The sequence below is a fragment of the Procambarus clarkii genome, chromosome 16 (genome assembly GCF_040958095.1).
Source record: "Procambarus clarkii isolate CNS0578487 chromosome 16, FALCON_Pclarkii_2.0, whole genome shotgun sequence".
Lineage (NCBI taxonomy): Eukaryota > Metazoa > Arthropoda > Malacostraca > Decapoda > Cambaridae > Procambarus > Procambarus clarkii.
The window spans coordinates 12,330,353-12,347,988 of NC_091165.1; the positions used below are offsets into that span (position 1 = coordinate 12,330,353).

A 17,636-nucleotide genomic window follows, 5' to 3' on the forward strand; every position below is an offset into this window, starting at 1 on the left:
GTGTAAAATAAAAATCAAGAGTTAAATGTAATGAAACACCCTGTTCTGCTGGTCAACTCAGTAACTCCCTCTAGTTTTAGCAACTTTCACTGCTAAGCCATGGTGGAAATGCACCAGACCTCCAAAATTCACTTAAGCCTACCAGAAGCCAAGGTCAGAATATGGTTCTCTCTAAGAGGCAAGGGAAGTTTTGAAGTTGATCGACCCAAAATTGAAATAAAACCCACCAGGAATATAAATAATTCAAAACGAGCAATCGCTGGTAGGAAAATAATAACCCTGAAGAAAACAAGACAAACAATCATTGCTGCTAAGTACATGCCCAAAATGTGATGTGCCAAACTGCCATTAGATGCCAGTCCAGGTCACTCAGGATATCCCTGCCACCTCACCAAGAAAGCCAACCAGAAAGTTAGCGAGTCAAAACAAACTACAGGTACTGCTGGCTTCAAACTAGACCAATGCATTGGAACCTGCCAAAAGAACATCTCAACTATGTAAACAAGTGACTGAATTCTCTTGGAACTAGCATGAGCTTGTTTGCCCCACCTCCCTACTTATTTATGGGGAAGAGGAGGAGGGAGGAAGCTCACTGCCAGTCATTGTCCCAGCTCCCAGTTCCTGAGCCATCCGATGATAAGAAAGGAAGGGTACAACTCAAGGAACCAATGAGGCTCACCCAGAAATTGGAGTTTTATTACATTAAATTTAATTTTTTTAAATTTTTCCCCAAGGGGCGAGTTTATTGGGCAGCGCCACTCATCTTGTGAGTGGACATACCGCCATAGCAGCATGTACAACACTCCCCAATAGGAAGAAAACCCGCTGGGTTGTTTATCCTGTCACTTGTACCCAGACACAGCTGGGACTTGCTTAACTGTCTCAAGTGAACAGCTCCTCAAACAAGAAGATTAACATCTATCAACCTTTAAAAGCTTACATTATCTTGCGGGTGCAAAATGGGGGAATCTTTTAAGAACAGTATCAATATTTGACAAATAGTGTTTTCCTAACTCAAACAATGTGGGGTTTATTATTCTACACATAGTTCTGATTTCTCTCAGGTGTTCACATTCACGTAGATAGTGTTCAAGGCGGTGTCCATCACTCTCACCACAGATTCTACAACTTCGCTGATCAACTGTTGTTTCCATTCCATATCTCCATGGATATTTGTATCAAAGACGGATTCTCGCTATTACTGATTCTCTCCCTCGTCCTCCTCCTCTTCGGCCATAATGACTGGGATTGCCAGCTGCAACCATGTTGTACCATCGTACAGATTCACTGGTTTGTGCTTCTATCCTCCTTTCCTCAGTTACCTTGTCACGGTGATGTTGCCTGACAATACCTCTAATTTGTAGTAGAGTCTTGGGTATGAAGTATTCAATATGGTCTCCTTCAGCGCCTTCAGCAGCCAGCACATCTGCTCGTTCATTCCAACATAATCTAACATGGGAGGGGATCCACTGAAACTTGATAACTCTTCCCTGATGGTAAGTACTCTCACAGCACTCTTAATTTCAGCGACTATTGCAAGACTTTCTGCCCGATGAGGCAGAAAATCGATTTTATTACATTCAATGTAATAAGGCCCGATGAGGCCCGATTTTATTACATTCAATGCTGGTTTTCCGGGGAAACCTTTTTTTGGCTCCCTTAAGCTAACTATCCACATAGAAGGAAACACTTAGAAACTCACCAGGAGAGGAAGCACTGCAGAAGACAAAACGAAGATGAAACCCCCTGGCCAAGACATATGACCCAGAGCCATACAAGGGCACCAAGTCCCGGGAACATTCACCAGATACCAGGCTGCCAGAACTCTGTTCAACCTTCAAAACCCCCATGCCCTAATATCAGCCCAGAACATGTTATGAACACCGCCGACAGAGCAGCATACCTGCTTGATGGGGTTCTGGGAGTTCTACTCCACAAGCCTGGCCCGAAGCAGGCTTGACGTGTGAGAGTTTGGTCCACCAGGCTGTTGCTTGGAGTGGCTTGCAGGCCCACATATCTACCTCAGCCCAGTTGGTCCGGCACCCCTTGAAGAAAACTATCTAGTTTTCTCTTGAAGATGTCCACGGTTGTTCCATCAGTATTTCTTATGCTCACTGGGGGTATGTTGAACGACCGTGGACTTCTGATGTTTATACAGTGTTCTCTGATTGTGCCTATGGCACCCCTGCTCTTCACTGGTTTTATTCTACATTTTCTTCCATATTGTTCACTCCAGTATGTAGTTTTTTTTACTGTGTAGATTTGGGACCTGGCCCTCCAGTATTTTCCACGTATATATTATTTGATCTCTCTCTCTCGTCTCCTTTCTAGTGAGTACATTTGGAAAGCTTTGAGACGATCCCAATAATTTAGGTGCTTTATCGTATCTATGCGTGCCGTATATGTTCTCTGTATTCCCTCTATTTCAGCAATCTCTCCTACTCTGAAGGAGGAGGTGAGTACTGAGCAGTACTCAAAATGGGACAGCACATGTGATTTGAAGAGTACAACCATTGTGATGGGATCCCTGGATTTGAAAGTTCTCGTAATCCATCCTATCATTTTTCTGGCGGAGGCAAAATTTGCTTGGTTATGCTCCCTAAACGTTAGGTCGTCAAACATCGTTACAAAGCACCACTTGGTTTCCGAGCCCCTTGGGGATGAGACCTGTCGGTTATCATGTCAGTTCGTAAACGAGAAATGGAGGAAAATGGAGAAAAAACCAGCGTTGAATGTAATGAAACGCCATTTTCTGGGTGAGACCCGGAGGCTCCCGGAGCTTTACCGACTGATATGCTAATGTCAGACTTTGGCATCAGTCATGTGTATGGAGTTCTAGGGCCTACCGGGAACCACGGCCAGAACCTGGCCCCCTCAGAGAGGCAAGGGGAGCAATGGCCTATAGAAACCCCCGTGTGGTTGGAAGCATTCTATGTCTGCCATCGACCGGGTCAAGCATCCAGAAAAGTAAGCATTCCAAAACAAACCCCTATTCTGGTGAAAATTGCTACCTAAAGCCAAACTAGTGGATAGAACTCTTCAACAGAAAACAAGGAAACTAGTATGACGTCATACGTCACCGCGCCGCTGTCTGCGCAGCTCCCCCCTCCCCGGGAGGGGGAAGGGGGAGCCCCAGACCTCCCACGCCGGCTATCCACCCATCAGTTCTGAGGCTGGATGTCAAAACACGCGAAAAACCGCCGACCGGAGGGAGGAAGGGTTGCTGGGGAGCCTCTGGGTCTCACCCAGAAAATGGCGTTTCATTACATTCAACGCTGGTTTTCTGGGGGGAACTAACTACCCACAGAGGAAGGTCAAAGGGACAGAACCGGGACGCGGACACCACGCACCCCCCACGGAGGCAAGACAACCGGCAGCAAACGCCAACCCAAGGCGCCACAGCCCCGAAAAGTCCCAGGAACAACACGAGAACAACGAGCAGCAAGGCCCCTGCACGAACACCAAAAATCCATGCCCGAAAGACCACAAGGCCACGTCGCCCAGACGGCAGCGAGAACAGCGAAGCCACGAACGCCACAGGCATGAGGGAAGAACACAGGCAGCTTAACCGCAAGAACATGGCTGACCACCCGGGACACCATCACCCGCGAACCGGGAAGAACAGAACCGGATCAACGCAAAACGCGCTCCGGACCCAAACGCCGTGGCACGCAAACAACAGCGGAGGGCCGCCACTGAACACAAAAACGACACCATCAAAAACCCCGCCCCCAACCTACAGACGGTAAGGAACCGGATGCAGGCAGGAAGGGTGATCCAGGGGAAAGACAAGGGGGCGTGGATGGAACCGAAGCAACCAACACCCCCAAGTCCCAAAACGAACTACAACGGGGCAGCCCTGGGGCTCCCGGGGAGGAAACCACGAGAACGTTGCCACCACCAAGGCTCAAGTGCAACGCCCCTGCTGCCTGCCACCCGCTTTGTCAGCACAACTGGGTAAACGAGCCACAACGAGCAACCAAACTCGCAGGACTCCGGGTCGAAGGTGTCACCGACCCCACAGGCAGCAGACGGAGGCAAAACAGAGAGTCACCCAGAGACAAAGGGGTGAGCGCAACCCTCAAACTCGCTGGAAGCGAGGGGGGGACTCTGGGGTCACATCCATCGAAACCCGCGTGCCCCCAGGGGTTTCCCAGGGTCCCGAGCGTTTACTATAAGAGGACTCGCGCTCAGGTAATCCCAGGCAGGGTATTGCTAACCGGCACCCAAAGCTACCAAACAACTTTCTAAGAGCTGAACCCCTGGGACGTGTACACTCACGGGACCTAGCAGGGGTACCACCAGAAAATACTCAGAACACAAGGGACACAAGGGGCAAGAACGAAGGCAGACCCCCCCCCCCCCACCAGGTAGATAAAAAAAAGAAAAGAAAACCCCACAAGAGGACAGCGTACCCAAGTGGAACAGAGCCGGCCGCTATGATTGGTAAAGACAAGCTGCACAGTACCCTGCGCCCCACCAGTGCAAAAACTGCCCCCTTACTCTAAGGCGAACAAGGGAGACAGAACACCCGAGCACACAAAGAGCGGCCGAAAACCAAGCAGTAAACGGCAAGCAGGGGCAGGACCCAAGGAACTTGTGGAAGGTGGCCCAAGCCCCAAGGCCAGTACTTACAGGGCACCTAGGGAAGGGAACCCTAGGCGCATGCAGCCCGAGTACTGGAGAATCACTCCCGGCTCACGCACCACCTAGAAAACAAACACCACACTCTAGGTTACAGTGCTGAAACAACCACTGGAGCCGGAGCACATAACCGGTGCCTATAGCATCAGCCGAAGAACTGATGGGTGGATAGCCGGCGTGGGAGGTCTGGGGCTCCCCCTTCCCCCTCCCGGGGAGGGGGGAGCTGCGCAGACAGCGGCACAGTGACATATGACGTCATATTAGTTTCCTTGTTTTCTGTTGAGTTCTATCCACTAGTTTGGCTTTAGGTAGCAATTTTCACCAGAATAGGGGTTTGTTTTGGAATGCTTACCTTTCTGGATGCTTGACCCCGGTCGATGGCAGACATAGAATGCTTCCAACCACATGGGGGTTTCTATAGGCCATTGCTCCCCTTGCCTCTCTGAGGGGCCAGGTTCTGGCCGTGGTCCCCGGTAGGCCCTAGAACTCCATACACATGACTGATGGCAAAGTCTGACATTAGCATATCAGCCGGTAAAGCTCCGGGGAGCCGACAGGGCTCCCCCCAGAAAATAAAATAAAAAACCAGCGTTGAATGTAATGAAACTCCATTTTCTGGGTGAGACCCCGGAGGCTCCCCGGAGCTATACCAGGCTGATATGCTAATATCAGACTTTGGCATCAGTCATGTGTATGGAGTTCTTAGGGCCCTACCGGGGACTACGGCCAGAACCTGGCCCCCTCAGAGAGGCAAGAGGAGCAATGGCCCATAGAAACACTCGTGTGGTTGGAAGCATTCTATGTCTGCCATCGACCGGGTCAAACATCCAGAAAGGTAAGCATCCCAAAACAAACCCCTATTCTGGTAAAATTTGCTACCAAAAGCCTAACTAATGGATAGAACTCCCCAACAGAAAATAAGCAAACAAGTATGACATCACCGCGCCTCTGTCTGCGCAGCTCCCCCCTCCCCGGGAGGGGGAAGGGGGAGCCCCCAGACCTCTCATGCCGGCTATCCACCCATCAGTTTGAGGCTGGATGTCAAAACACGCGAAAAAACCGCCGACCGGAGGGAGGGTTGCCGGGGAGACCTCCAGGTCTAACCCAGAAAATGGCGTTTCATTACATTCAACGCTGGTTTTCTGGGGGGAGCCCCATCGGCTCCCCGGAGCTAACTACCCACAGAGGAAGGTCAAAGGGACAGATCCGAGAGGCGAACACCACGCACCCCTTAACAGAAAGCGAGACAACTGGCTGCAACCGCCAACCCAAGGCGCCACAGCCCAAACGAGCCCAGGAACGACACGAGACAAGGAGCAGCCAGGCCCCTGTACGACCGCCCAAAAAGTCTCGTGCCCGAAGTCAGCAAGGACCACGCTGCCAAGATGGCAACAAGCAGCAGCGAAACCACAAAAGCCAAGGGCAAAGAACACAGGCTGGCTAGCCGTAATAACACGGTGAACGACCCAGGACACCTCCCGCGAACAGAGAAGAATGGAACCGGATCAACCGAAAGCGCGCCCAGGACACAGAAGCCATGGCGTGCAAATAACAGTGGAGGGCCACACAAACATGATGCACCCCCGGCCCAACCAACCAACCACCAACAACCAAGGACCCCCGGAACACTGCAGCCTCACCCCGTGCCAGAAAGAGGGAGATGGTTGCAACTGAACAAACCAAACCCATGACTGACGGAGAGCAAGAAGCTCAGCAACCCGAGCCCTAGAGGCAAACGCCAACAGGAAAGAGCCGTCAAAACAAACCCGAACCGAAGGGGCCACCACCAACCGAGGAGAAAAAAGAGCACGCTGCCCAGAGATCAGGACGGCCCAAGCAGTGCAAGAACAAGCCGGAGGTGAAACAATGCACGAGACAGCCTACGAACTTCGCAGATGTAACACCAAGACCAAAAGCAAGCTGCAGCGGCTCCGCCAGCACCGCACAAAACGAGGCAACAGTATGTGGCAAGTCAATGGCCCCCAACCCCCACCAGAAAAGCCAAGCCGACGCCAACAAACACAGCCACCTAAGAAGAGACAGAAGGAAAAGGAAGGACCGCCAAATTACCCCATACTGCCGCCAAGAAAAGCACGCAGGTGGGACACCAACCACGAAGCCACCCGACCACCTACCAAAGGTGAGAAACTCGAGGCAGAACCCAACCAGCCCCGTCAAGGTTCATCCAAGCCTAGGAAGAGGCGGAGCCATGGAAGATCTCAGGCGCGACCACCGAGGAGGCAGAGCCGGAAACCCAAGCCGACAAAGACGGAGACGGAACATCTGTTGAACAGAAAAAACCCCAACGCAAGCGAACTCGCCAGGAGACTAGAAACTACGAGCCCGACGCGAGACCCCAGAGAAGGAACACCGCGAGACCCCGAAAAAGCTCACAGGCAGGGCAGGCCAGGAAAATAGGAACCCAAACCTGGCAACAGTAAGGCCAAAAGGCACAAACAAAACACACAACAGCGTGAAGGAGATGTACGAGGAAGGGAAGTGGTGGAAGTGGACCCTACACACAGCTGCAAGTGCAGACCTGACAGAGCCCAGGAGAATTCGGGGAAACGACAGGGGAGAGGCAGGATGAAAGAGCCAAAGCGCAATCCCAGGCACAAAACTACAGCAAAATGTCACCCCACAACATCCCGACACAGTAATAAGTACCACATGTCACTATGGCACACGTTACCAATGCACACACACACCAGCAACATGCACCACACACACAACATGCAAACAGGCAATATGCAACATGCAACTGGAAGGAACGTCTCGTGGCGAAAGCAGAGAATGGCGGAGCCTGACTCCAGACAGGGTCAAACGTAAATACGAAAGAGCCCAGCAGGCCCAGGAACCCGCACCCTAAGCGTCCGACAGCAGAGAGGTGGGACCAAGAGCCAAAGCCCAACCCCAACAAACACAACAAGGGGAGAACAACTAGGGGAGAACAGAGAATCCAATGTTCCATCAATGTTTGTATCTCACCCTGTAAGCATGTACATTACCTGAATAAATATTTGAACTTTAATTTGAATGTTCATGGAAAAGCTAAGCCAGGTACAGCAAGACCGGCAAGGAATGAGGGACCCAGAAAGCATGGGAAAAAAAACAAAACAAGGAAGGCCCTGGGAGGAAGCATGGAAGGGCCGAACAAAACGCCACAAGCGCACTCCAACACGCAACCGCAGTATCAAAACCGCAGCAAAACTTCACCACAAAACACTCTTGACACAGGAACATGTACCACACAACAGGCACCACCACTTACGCACCGTGGAACACGGTGGAGGTGGGGCCCCGAACACAAGCACGAAACCTGCTTGATACCAGCATGATGGGGTTCTGGGAGTTCATCTACTCCCCAAACCCGCATAGGTGGACATGCATAGGAGAGGGACTGGATGGGCACAGTCAGGAGCCGCCCCGTATGGGGCGAGAGGCTTCCTGCAGTCACCTGCAGGCTGACGTCCGAATTTGGAGGTTAGGAACAAGAGCTGCCACGTATGGGCCAATAGGCGTGCTGCAGGCACCCCTGTTAGTATGATCCATGTACTCATGTGCGTATGTACTCCAAATCGTACCCCAAAAAACGAACCAGCGCCTGGACGAAGGAAACGCCAGACCGCATAAACTGACATGCAGAACAGTGGCACAGAAGGATCAAGACAATGTCACAAGGCCGGAGCCGCCCGAGGAGGCGGCCAGAGTATCGTGCACCCACAACCGAGAACCGGGAGCATCACCCGCGGAAGCAGACCAGAGCTGCCCATGCAGAAGAGGAGGGGAGAGGCGACGGAGGCACCCACTACCTAAAACGCAGGGAAAACCCAGCTTCCTCCCAATAGCGGCACCCCAGAGCACCCCAGGAGCAACTGGGTGCACGGACTGGAGAATGAGATGAGCGAGAGGCAAAGCACTCTAGAGAAAATGGACAGAGAACCCCAGCACTGGTGCACACTGTCCGAAGCAAAACAAACTCCCACGGTGCATGCGCTGGACACGAACGAAAAGTAGCCCAACAGGACGTATCCCAGGCAATTCTCTGAAGAAACAGCCCAACGCACGGGACCAGAAGCCAAAAATGAAAAATGGAGTAAGCAAGCACAAACGACAAAGGCACCAAAAAACTCAGTCGCACTCGAGGCTGAAAGGCATGCAGAACCCCAAGAAGAGGGGAACATGACGGGAAAGTCCCATCCCAAGTTAAAAGGGGTGAACAACGGAGAAGAGCACCCACCGACAGGACGGAACCAACGGGCGTAAGGGACAAGGAACTGTGCCCGGGGAAGGGCCGACACCCAACAACTCATGTTGGAGAGTGGGGAAGGAAAACCCCACTCCATGCAACCACAAGACCCGCTCAAGGGGTAGAAAAAACCCCGGCGGGTTCTAATGGGGTCAGAGACCCCCCAAGTCAGCCCTTCCTCAGCCCGGGAACCCACACGGCAGGCCCCAGGGCCGAGCCGTCCCCCCAAAGCCCCAGCCTCAAGAAAAACCGAGGCAGCCGTGAAAAACACAAAGGAAGGGAACCCACTGGCAGACTCATACAACATGGCTGGAGGAAGAGGCTCGAATGCCCCCGTCACTACCCGGAAGGGGAATTCCTCGAGACCAACCGAGTCTCAAAACCATGGAAGCCCCGCCCCGACCCTGAACCTACAGACGGTAAAGACCCGGATGCAGGGAGGAAGGGGGAAAGGGGGGTCCTGACAAGACCACCAATCAAAACGGGGCAGCCTCGGGCCTTCCGGGGAGCAAACAACCTAGCACGTTGCCACCGAAACTTAACGTGCAACGCCCGTGCTGCCTGTACCCACTTAGTCAGCAAAAGAGTGAGTAACTGAGCCACAGCAAGCAACAAAACTGGCAGGACCCCGTGCCGAGGTGTCACCAACCCCACAGGCAGCTGACGGAGGCAAAACAACGAGCATCACCCTGAGACAAGGGGACAGAGCAACCCTCAAACTCGCACAAAGCGAGTGGGGGACTCCGGGGTCACATCCATCGGACCCATGCTGCCCCTAGGGGTTTCCCAGGGTCCTGAGCATTTACTATAAGAGGACTCGCACTTAGGTAATCCCAGGCAGGGTACTGCTAACTAGCGCCCATGTCTACCAAACAACCTTCTAAGAACTGAACCTCCGGGACGTGTACAATCACAGCGACCTAGCAGGGGGAACCACTGGAAGAAGGAAAAGAATCCAGTACAAAGGGGGCAAGAACCAAAGGCAGACCCCCACCAGGTAGACAAACAAAAAGGAAACAGAAACCCCCACAAGAAGGACAACGTGCCCAGGCAGAATAGAACCGGCCGCTATGATTGTTGAAAACAAGCCGCGCAGTACCCTGCGCCCCTACCAGTGCAAACTGCCCCTTACCCTAAGGCAAACAAGGGAAACAGAACTCCCATCACACAAAGGGTGGCCAAAAAACAAAAAGTAGATGGCCTAGCAGAAGCAGGACCCAAGGAACTTGTGGAAGGTAACCCCAAGCTCCAAGGGCAGTACTTACAGGGCACTCAGGGAAGGCAACCCTAGGCGCATGCAGCCCGAGTACTGGAGACTCACTCCCGGCTCTCACACCACCTAGAAGACAGACACCACACTCTAGGCACAGTGCTGAAATAACCACAGGAGCCGGAGCACACAACCAGTGCCTTTAGCATCAGCTGAAGAACTGATGGGTGGATAGCCGGTGTGAGAGGTCTGGAGTTCCCTGTTCCTCCTCCCCCCTCCCGGGGAGGGGGGAGCTGTGCAGACAGAGGTGCAGTAACATGTGACGTCATACTTGTTTGCTTGTTTTCTGTTGGGGAGTTCTATCCACTAGTTCAGCTTTTGGTAGAAATTTTTACCAGAATAGGGGTTTGTTTCGGGATGCTTACCTTTCTGGAAGTTTGACCCGGTCAATGGCAGACATAGAATGCTTCCAACCACACGGGAGTTTCTAAAGGCCATTGCTCCCCTTGCCTCTCTGAGGGGGCCAGGTTCTGGCCGTAGTCCCCGGTAGGCCCCAAGAACTCCATACTCCATACGCATGACTGATGCCAAAGTCTGACATTAGCATATCAGCCTGGTATAGCTCCAGGAGTCGACGGGGCTCCCCCCAGAAAATTAAACAAAAAATCTATGGGAAAAAATTGACAGGTTCATAGCATAAATGCAACAGTATTTTGTTTGCATCACCAATTAGAGAAGTCCTGATTCACTTCTCCCTCAGGAGAGGCGGTTCCAAAGAGCCAGAGCTCAATCCCGCAAGGACAACTAGACGAGTACAACTATGTGAGTACACCCTCACTGCTGCTGCACTCCCTCTCCCCGAAGTAGCTAGCTTAGTAGATTGCCAGCCAGAGAATCTCCATCTAATACAATAAAGCGTTCATGAAATAAGTATTTTTATAACTTTTTATTATCCTAAAATAATATTACTAAATAAAACCTGCAACCAAAAATATATATGATGATGTACATTTAAGAAACAAATCTAGCTAATGGGTCGAGTGTAGTTAGGCTTATAGGAGTGAGCCGGTCCCCCCCCCACCGACACACCTCCCCCACCCCTACATCCCATACACACTCTCTCTAAAGGTCATGTGGTTCACCTCAACACCCATCCATCCCTGCCAGGCAGGCAGGCAGGCAGGCAGGCAGCAGGCAGGCAGGCAGGCAGGCAGGCAGGCAGGCAGCCAGGCAGCCAGGCAGGCAGCCAGGCAGCAGCAGCCAGGCAGGCAGCCAGCCAGCAGCAGCCAGCCAGCCAGCCAGCCAGCCAGCCAGCCAGCCAGCCAGCCAGCCAGCCAGCCAGCCAGCCAGCCAGCCAGCCAGCCTGCTTGCCTGTCTCTGCCTGCCTGCCAGCCTGCCTGCCTTTCCCTCCCTTCCTCCCTAATTCTCCCATCCTCCCTCACTACTTCCCTCACTTCCTGCCTACCTCTTAGCATCTCTCCCTCACTTTCTCACTAATTCTCCCCCTCTCTCACTAATTCTCTCCCTCTCTCTCATACTGCCTCCCACCTATGCTTTCCCATCCATCTACCCACCAGTCAGCCATCACTGACGCAATGCGTGCATTTGGAGCCGACATGGTGCACAGATGTTTCTTGATTGTGCAGATATGTAAAACAAAATCACAGAATGAACACTCCAGCCTCATGACAATTCAAAATAATAGGAATAATAGGCCGTGAATCTGTGAAGTCATAGAGTAGAAGGCACTCTAGAGTGGTGGTGCCCAACACAGTCAGTGGGTAAACTGGACCATCTCCCACTCACCACCACGGTCCGGCGTGACGCTTGGCGGACCGTTCCTACCCGAACTTTGTTCGTGTAGCATGACACCCCAATTCCAATCGGGAAACTGGAAATTTCGGATAACTAAAGTTCGGAAACCAAGTGGTGCTCTGTATTCCCAAATCCTTTACATGCTGTTTTCCTACGATGTGCACATTTGATTGTGTTTTGTACCATGTATTATGTTTAAGTTCCTCATTTTTACCCTACCTGAGTACCTGGAATTTATCCCTGTTAAAAATCATGTTATTATCTGTTGTCCAGTCGAAAACTTTATTAATATACGCTTGAAGTTTTTCAATGTCTTCAACAGAGGTCATTTTCATGCTGGTTTTTGTGTCGTGTGCAAAGGATGATACGAAGCTGTGACTTGTATTTGAGTCTATATTTGATATGAGAATAAGGAAAAGCAGTGGTGCAAAGACTGTACCCTGAGGTACAAAGCTTTTAACTACCATATAAAATCGACTCGATTTTATATGGTTGACTGTTACTCTTTGTGTTCTGTTCAACAGAAAACTGAGTATCCAGCATCCTACTTTAGCTGTTATTCCCACTGACCTCATTTTGTGTGCTATCACTCCATGATCACATTTATCGAATGCCCTTGCAAAGTCCGTGTATACAACATTTGCATTCTGTTTTTCTTTCTAACGCCTCAGTGATTTTGTCGTAATGGTCAAGTAGCTATGAGAGGCATCATCTCCCCGCTCTAAATCCATGTTGGCCTGGGTTGTGGAGATCATTGGTTTCCATGAAACTAGTGACCTGACTCCTGATCACTCTCTCAAATACTTTTATTATGTGGAACATTAGTGCAACTGGTCTATAATTCTTTGCAAATGCTTTGCTCCCTCCCTTCTGTAGAAGGGCTAAGTCTGCTGCTTTAAGCGCATTTGGTATCTCCCCCGTATCCAAGCTCTTCCTTCACACTATACTGAGTGCCTGTGCTAATGGCACCTTGCATTTCTTTATAAAAATTGAATTCCATGAGTCTGGCCCCAGAGCTGAGTGCATGGGCATGTTTTCAATTTCTTTCAAAATCTGCCATGCTCATGTTGATATCAGTTATATTTACAGGGTTTTGAATATCACGCATAAAGAAGTTCTCCGGATCTTCCACTTTTATGCTGTTTTCTGGGGAAGGGGGGGAGCCCCTATGGCTTCCTGGAGCTATCCAGGCTGATAAGGATATCCCTAACTTCGGCATCAGTCGATGTGGGTGGAGTTTTAGGTCTACTGGGGACCACGAGCCAGACCCTGGCCTCCTCAAAGAGGCACGAGGAGCAATGTCTATAGAAATGCACATGTGATTTTGGAGCATTCTATATCTGCCATTAATCAGCGCAAACAGCTTCAAAAGCGCAGACATTTTTCACAGACGGGGTAACCAAATAAACCACAGCAGGGAAAGAACGATGGGGTGCAGATGGAACCAAGGCCGAAGCGACTAACACCCCCAAGTCCAGGTCCCTATAAGCAAAACGAGGCAGCCTCGGGGCATCCGGGAAAGCAACCAACCTAGCACATTGCAACAACCTAAACCTATCCTGCAACAGGCGAGCTGCCTGTACCCGAATAATGTCATCATCAGGTTGGGTAAACCGAGTCACCAACAAGCAACAAAGCTCGCAGGACTAAGGGTAGAAGGTGTCACCGACCCAACAGGCAGCATGACTGAGGCAAAAACAATGAGCATCGCTGTGAGACAAGGGGACAGAACAATCCTCAAACTCGCACAAAGAGAGGAGAGGACTCAGGGGGTCACATCCATCTGACCCAAGCGCCCCATGGGGTTTCCCAGGGACCCTAGGACCCTAGACTTTGTCTGCTAAGGGTTATCCCAGGCAAGGTACTGCTAACCAGCACCCAAGCTACCAAACAACACTGCTAAGGCTGAACCCCCGGGACGTGTCCACACACAAGGCAGCGAAGCAGGGGGGTACCACCAAACAATAAACAAACCCTAATATAACAAGGGGGTAGTAGACACCAAGGCAGACCCCCCACTAGGCAAAATCAGAAAGAAAGGAAAAACCTCGCAAGAGGATAATGTACCCAGAAGGAACAGAGCCAGCCTCTGTTATAGGTGAAAACTAGCTGCGCCTCTACCAGTGCAAAACTACCACTTACCCCAAGGTAAACAAGAGCGGAAGCCGCCCAAAACACTTGGGGTGATCAATTGCCAAGCAGCAACAGACCAACAGAGGTAGACCCAAGGTGACTTGTGGAAGAGAACCCCAAGCCCCTAGCAGATATAGATGGCAGATATAGAATGCTCCTAAATCACATGTGCATTCTATAGGCCATTGCTCCTCATGCCTCTCTGAGGGGGGCCAGGTTCTGACTCATGGTCCCTGGTAGGCCTAGAACTCCACCCACATCGACTGATGCCAAAAGTTGGGTTATCCATATCAGCCTGGATAGCTTCGAGGAGCTGTAGGGGCTTCCTCCAGAAAATGGAGACAACATGAGTGAGTATGGGTGGAGCTCAGCTACAAACTGGATATGCTCGCTGTATTATCCTCGTTGGTACTGCATCACTTGCATCCGATCCTTGTGTTAGGTCCTTATTGTGTCTAGCTTCATCAATATCATGACCCCTTATTTTCTTCAAATAATAAGGTCTGAATTTCACTGATGGAGTGCGATCTTTCAACATCGCATCCGACAGGTGTTTGGGAGCCAGAGGCGTGTATGCCACCCTTGGTTGCTCATTCAGAACTGATCCTGCCAGCAGCCCTAGGGAGATCTGAGAATTTTTTCATGATGGCTGCGTCTCACTCGAAGTCCCAGGAGTCCATTTCGTATCTAACCTACTACATTCGCGTTTCAACTGTGAATTAAAAAAATCAAAAAGGGTTTTCTTGGTTGGCACAGTAATGGGGAAATGAGATTTCTTGGCAGGCGCAGTGCAGTGGTTAAAGGAATGGGCCAGCACAGCCTGTCAATACGTGAGTCACATGGAGAAGAACGTGGCCACTGCCTCTTGGAGCATGGGATCATACAGCATGGCAAGTGCAGCTGGTACAGCAACAGCTAAGTCCAAGACCCCTCCACATGTGGCCCCCACCAAGTGTTCCCATATCCTCTATGAGCAACACAGTATGCAGCTCAAAGATGCCCAGGAAATGCACAACAAAACCCAAATGTAGATGAAAACAAAGATCATCCACCACAAGCAGCACTGACAACAGGGAAACCTGGGCATGGAGCTGCACGAGACCCATATCCCAAGAAAAAGCAGGAACAAACAGGCGGTCATTGAGAGGCGCAAAAGTCAAGGCCCCCCCCCCTAAAAAAAAAACCACTTGCAGCACAGTCAGCACTTCACACCACTCCATCTTATGGTATGATAAATACTGTGCCAAGCACCAAGTGAGAACAAGGGTTTGTCTGCCAGCCAGGAAGACTTCGGAACCACATAATGAATCCAATACAGAGAAAAAGACCCAAACCCAAAAGAGTAATAGCCTATCAAGAATATGAAATTTGGGTCTTGGAGGAGGCATGTAAAAGGAGCCTCATGAGCCGCCGCAAGAAGGACTCGAGAGGGAGAAACTTATGAATGGACAATCCCAAAGGTCCCAAAGGCACACAGAACTGAACCCTTGGGAGGAACCGCACCCAACTCATACTCATACTAAAAGAGAGGATATGAAAATCCAAAACCCCCTGCAAAAGAAGACCCTCCTTGGAGGGAACCGAACAGCATAGAGTCGAAAGGGACCGAGGGGGCCCACATATGACTTCCCCTAAGCCTCGAAAGACACAGAAGAGGGCCCCATGGCAGAGCCAGTGTCCTTGCCCACTGCCCAGGACAGAAAAATGAAGTCCAAGGGAGAGGCTTCAAAGGAAGGAAGGACTGGTTGAAAGGAAACCCCAGAAGTCTCGGCATGACGAGCTGGCTCAGCTGCCTCTATGCCCAATTAGAAGCTAGCAGATGATACCCCAGGAGCTAGCTGAACCACATCCCGAACTAAATCCTGCCCCAACACGGAACATCTCAGATGCTTTGGGGCCAGAAGCACAGGGAAAGGCTCAGAGGAGGTACGGATGGACCCAAGGTGGAGTTCACCCACACTTCCAATTCTGGTTCCCTAAAAAAACAACTGGGCCAGCTCCAGGGCATCCAACTGGGCACATAACCTAGACTATTGCAACTTAGAAAACCAAACATGCAAAGCAGTTGCTGCCTTATAAGCCTAATTTCATTGGGAGACTCAGAAAGTCAGATACGGTGAACAAACCCCACATGACTCTGGGTCAAAGGTGTCACCAACCCAATGGGCAGCATGATGGAGGCGGAAGAATAGAAAGTCGCCACATAGCATGGATGACAAGCAACCCACAAACTTGCACGAAGCGAGAGCAAGGTTCGGGGGAGTATCCATAGGCCCACCGAACCCACAGGGGATTTCCAGAGCTTGAAGGGGAGACCCAAGTAGGACACCAAGATGCTGAGATTGCTACACTGGACCTATTAGTAAGCCAACACAGGTTTGGCAATCTAGAAGTGAAGGCTGACTTTAGCGCACTGAGAGAAATGCTCAAACCAGTGCGCCCCACCAGCCAATGTCACTCCCAACCTGTGTTAAGACAGGAAAGTCCCATGACATCTGACTTACCTTGGGCCAGGGCCACTACAAGCAAGATGGACCTCTAAGGGAGCGACCCTTGAACACACCAGGGAAAATAACCCTGGCATTGAAAGGGCAGCACTAGGGAACACATAGGAAAGGTAACATTGCACACATGCAGCTCCAAGCACTCTCAGAATTAGGCTCATACTATACCACAGTGTGCAGGATATGGCACCAAGGGTAAACACCACCACCACTTAGCTGAACAAGCAGAACCCAGAGCCAGCACAGGAGAGAGGTGACCCAGTACGCACTACATCAGTTCTAGAATCGAGGTTGGATATGTCAGCTGGCGGTGAGGCTGCTTCCCTTCCTTATTGGGGGAAGGGGGGTCGTCTTATTTGGCGAATATAGGCCTAAATTTGAATTACTCCTCAAAATTTTGGGGGATCGACCTATGCGCCAGCATATACAGTAGTCATTAGAGAGATCATCGTTTTAATGATTGCTCAAAGGGAATATTGAGAGTATAGATTGTTTCCTTTGCACATACAGTACTAGGTCACCAAGCAACCTAGACAAGCTGGTTGTTTGGTGGTGGCTTGAGTTAAACTTGCCATTGTCTCCCCCTCTCTGAATACACAACGAGACCATAAGGAAAGATACTTGTCATGAATGTGGACACTGTCAACTAGAATCTGGCAGACGATACAAGTCCTGAGTGGACCAAAAAAGATCTGGCTCAGATATTATCCAAGGAGCCTTAGATCAGAAAGATCAATATGTTGCCAAACATTTAACCTTGACTAGTTTTGTGAAAATCTCTATTTGCAGAGGACAAAGCAATCCTCTTTCTCATACCCTATCGATGCCATGAGCACTAGGCTTCCTTCTGTTGCTCCAGCATAGAGGGCTGCTTGTTTACTCACTAGACATAAAATAACATTAATGAAATATGCTCAGCGGTAATGAAAGAAAACATTAAACTTGACCTTTCATTGTGTGTATGACTCCTGTCCCCGCCATGTGTCCTTATGGCAAGCTGGGAGGTTGGTGGACTTTGCCTGTAGATAACACCAAGTGAATTAAAAATCGGGATACACCCGAGATGCATGAGGCTCGTGCA

General features: G+C 50.7%; 1 protein-coding gene across 5 annotated transcripts in view; it reads right to left on the reverse strand.

Annotated features, from left to right (window-relative positions):
• Window positions 1-17,636, reverse strand: part of LOC123760080 (gigaxonin) — a 67,366-nt gene that overhangs the window by 35,482 nt on the left and 14,248 nt on the right. For 3 of the 5 annotated variants that reach the window (XM_069325255.1, XM_069325256.1, XM_045745538.2), the window contains exon 3: window positions 17,503-17,574. The exons of the other annotated variants lie outside the window; for them this stretch is intronic. In XM_069325255.1, the coding sequence (XP_069181356.1) occupies window positions 17,503-17,574 (72 nt within the window). The remainder of the gene's footprint in view (window positions 1-17,502; window positions 17,575-17,636) is intronic. 5 annotated transcript variants of the gene reach the window in all.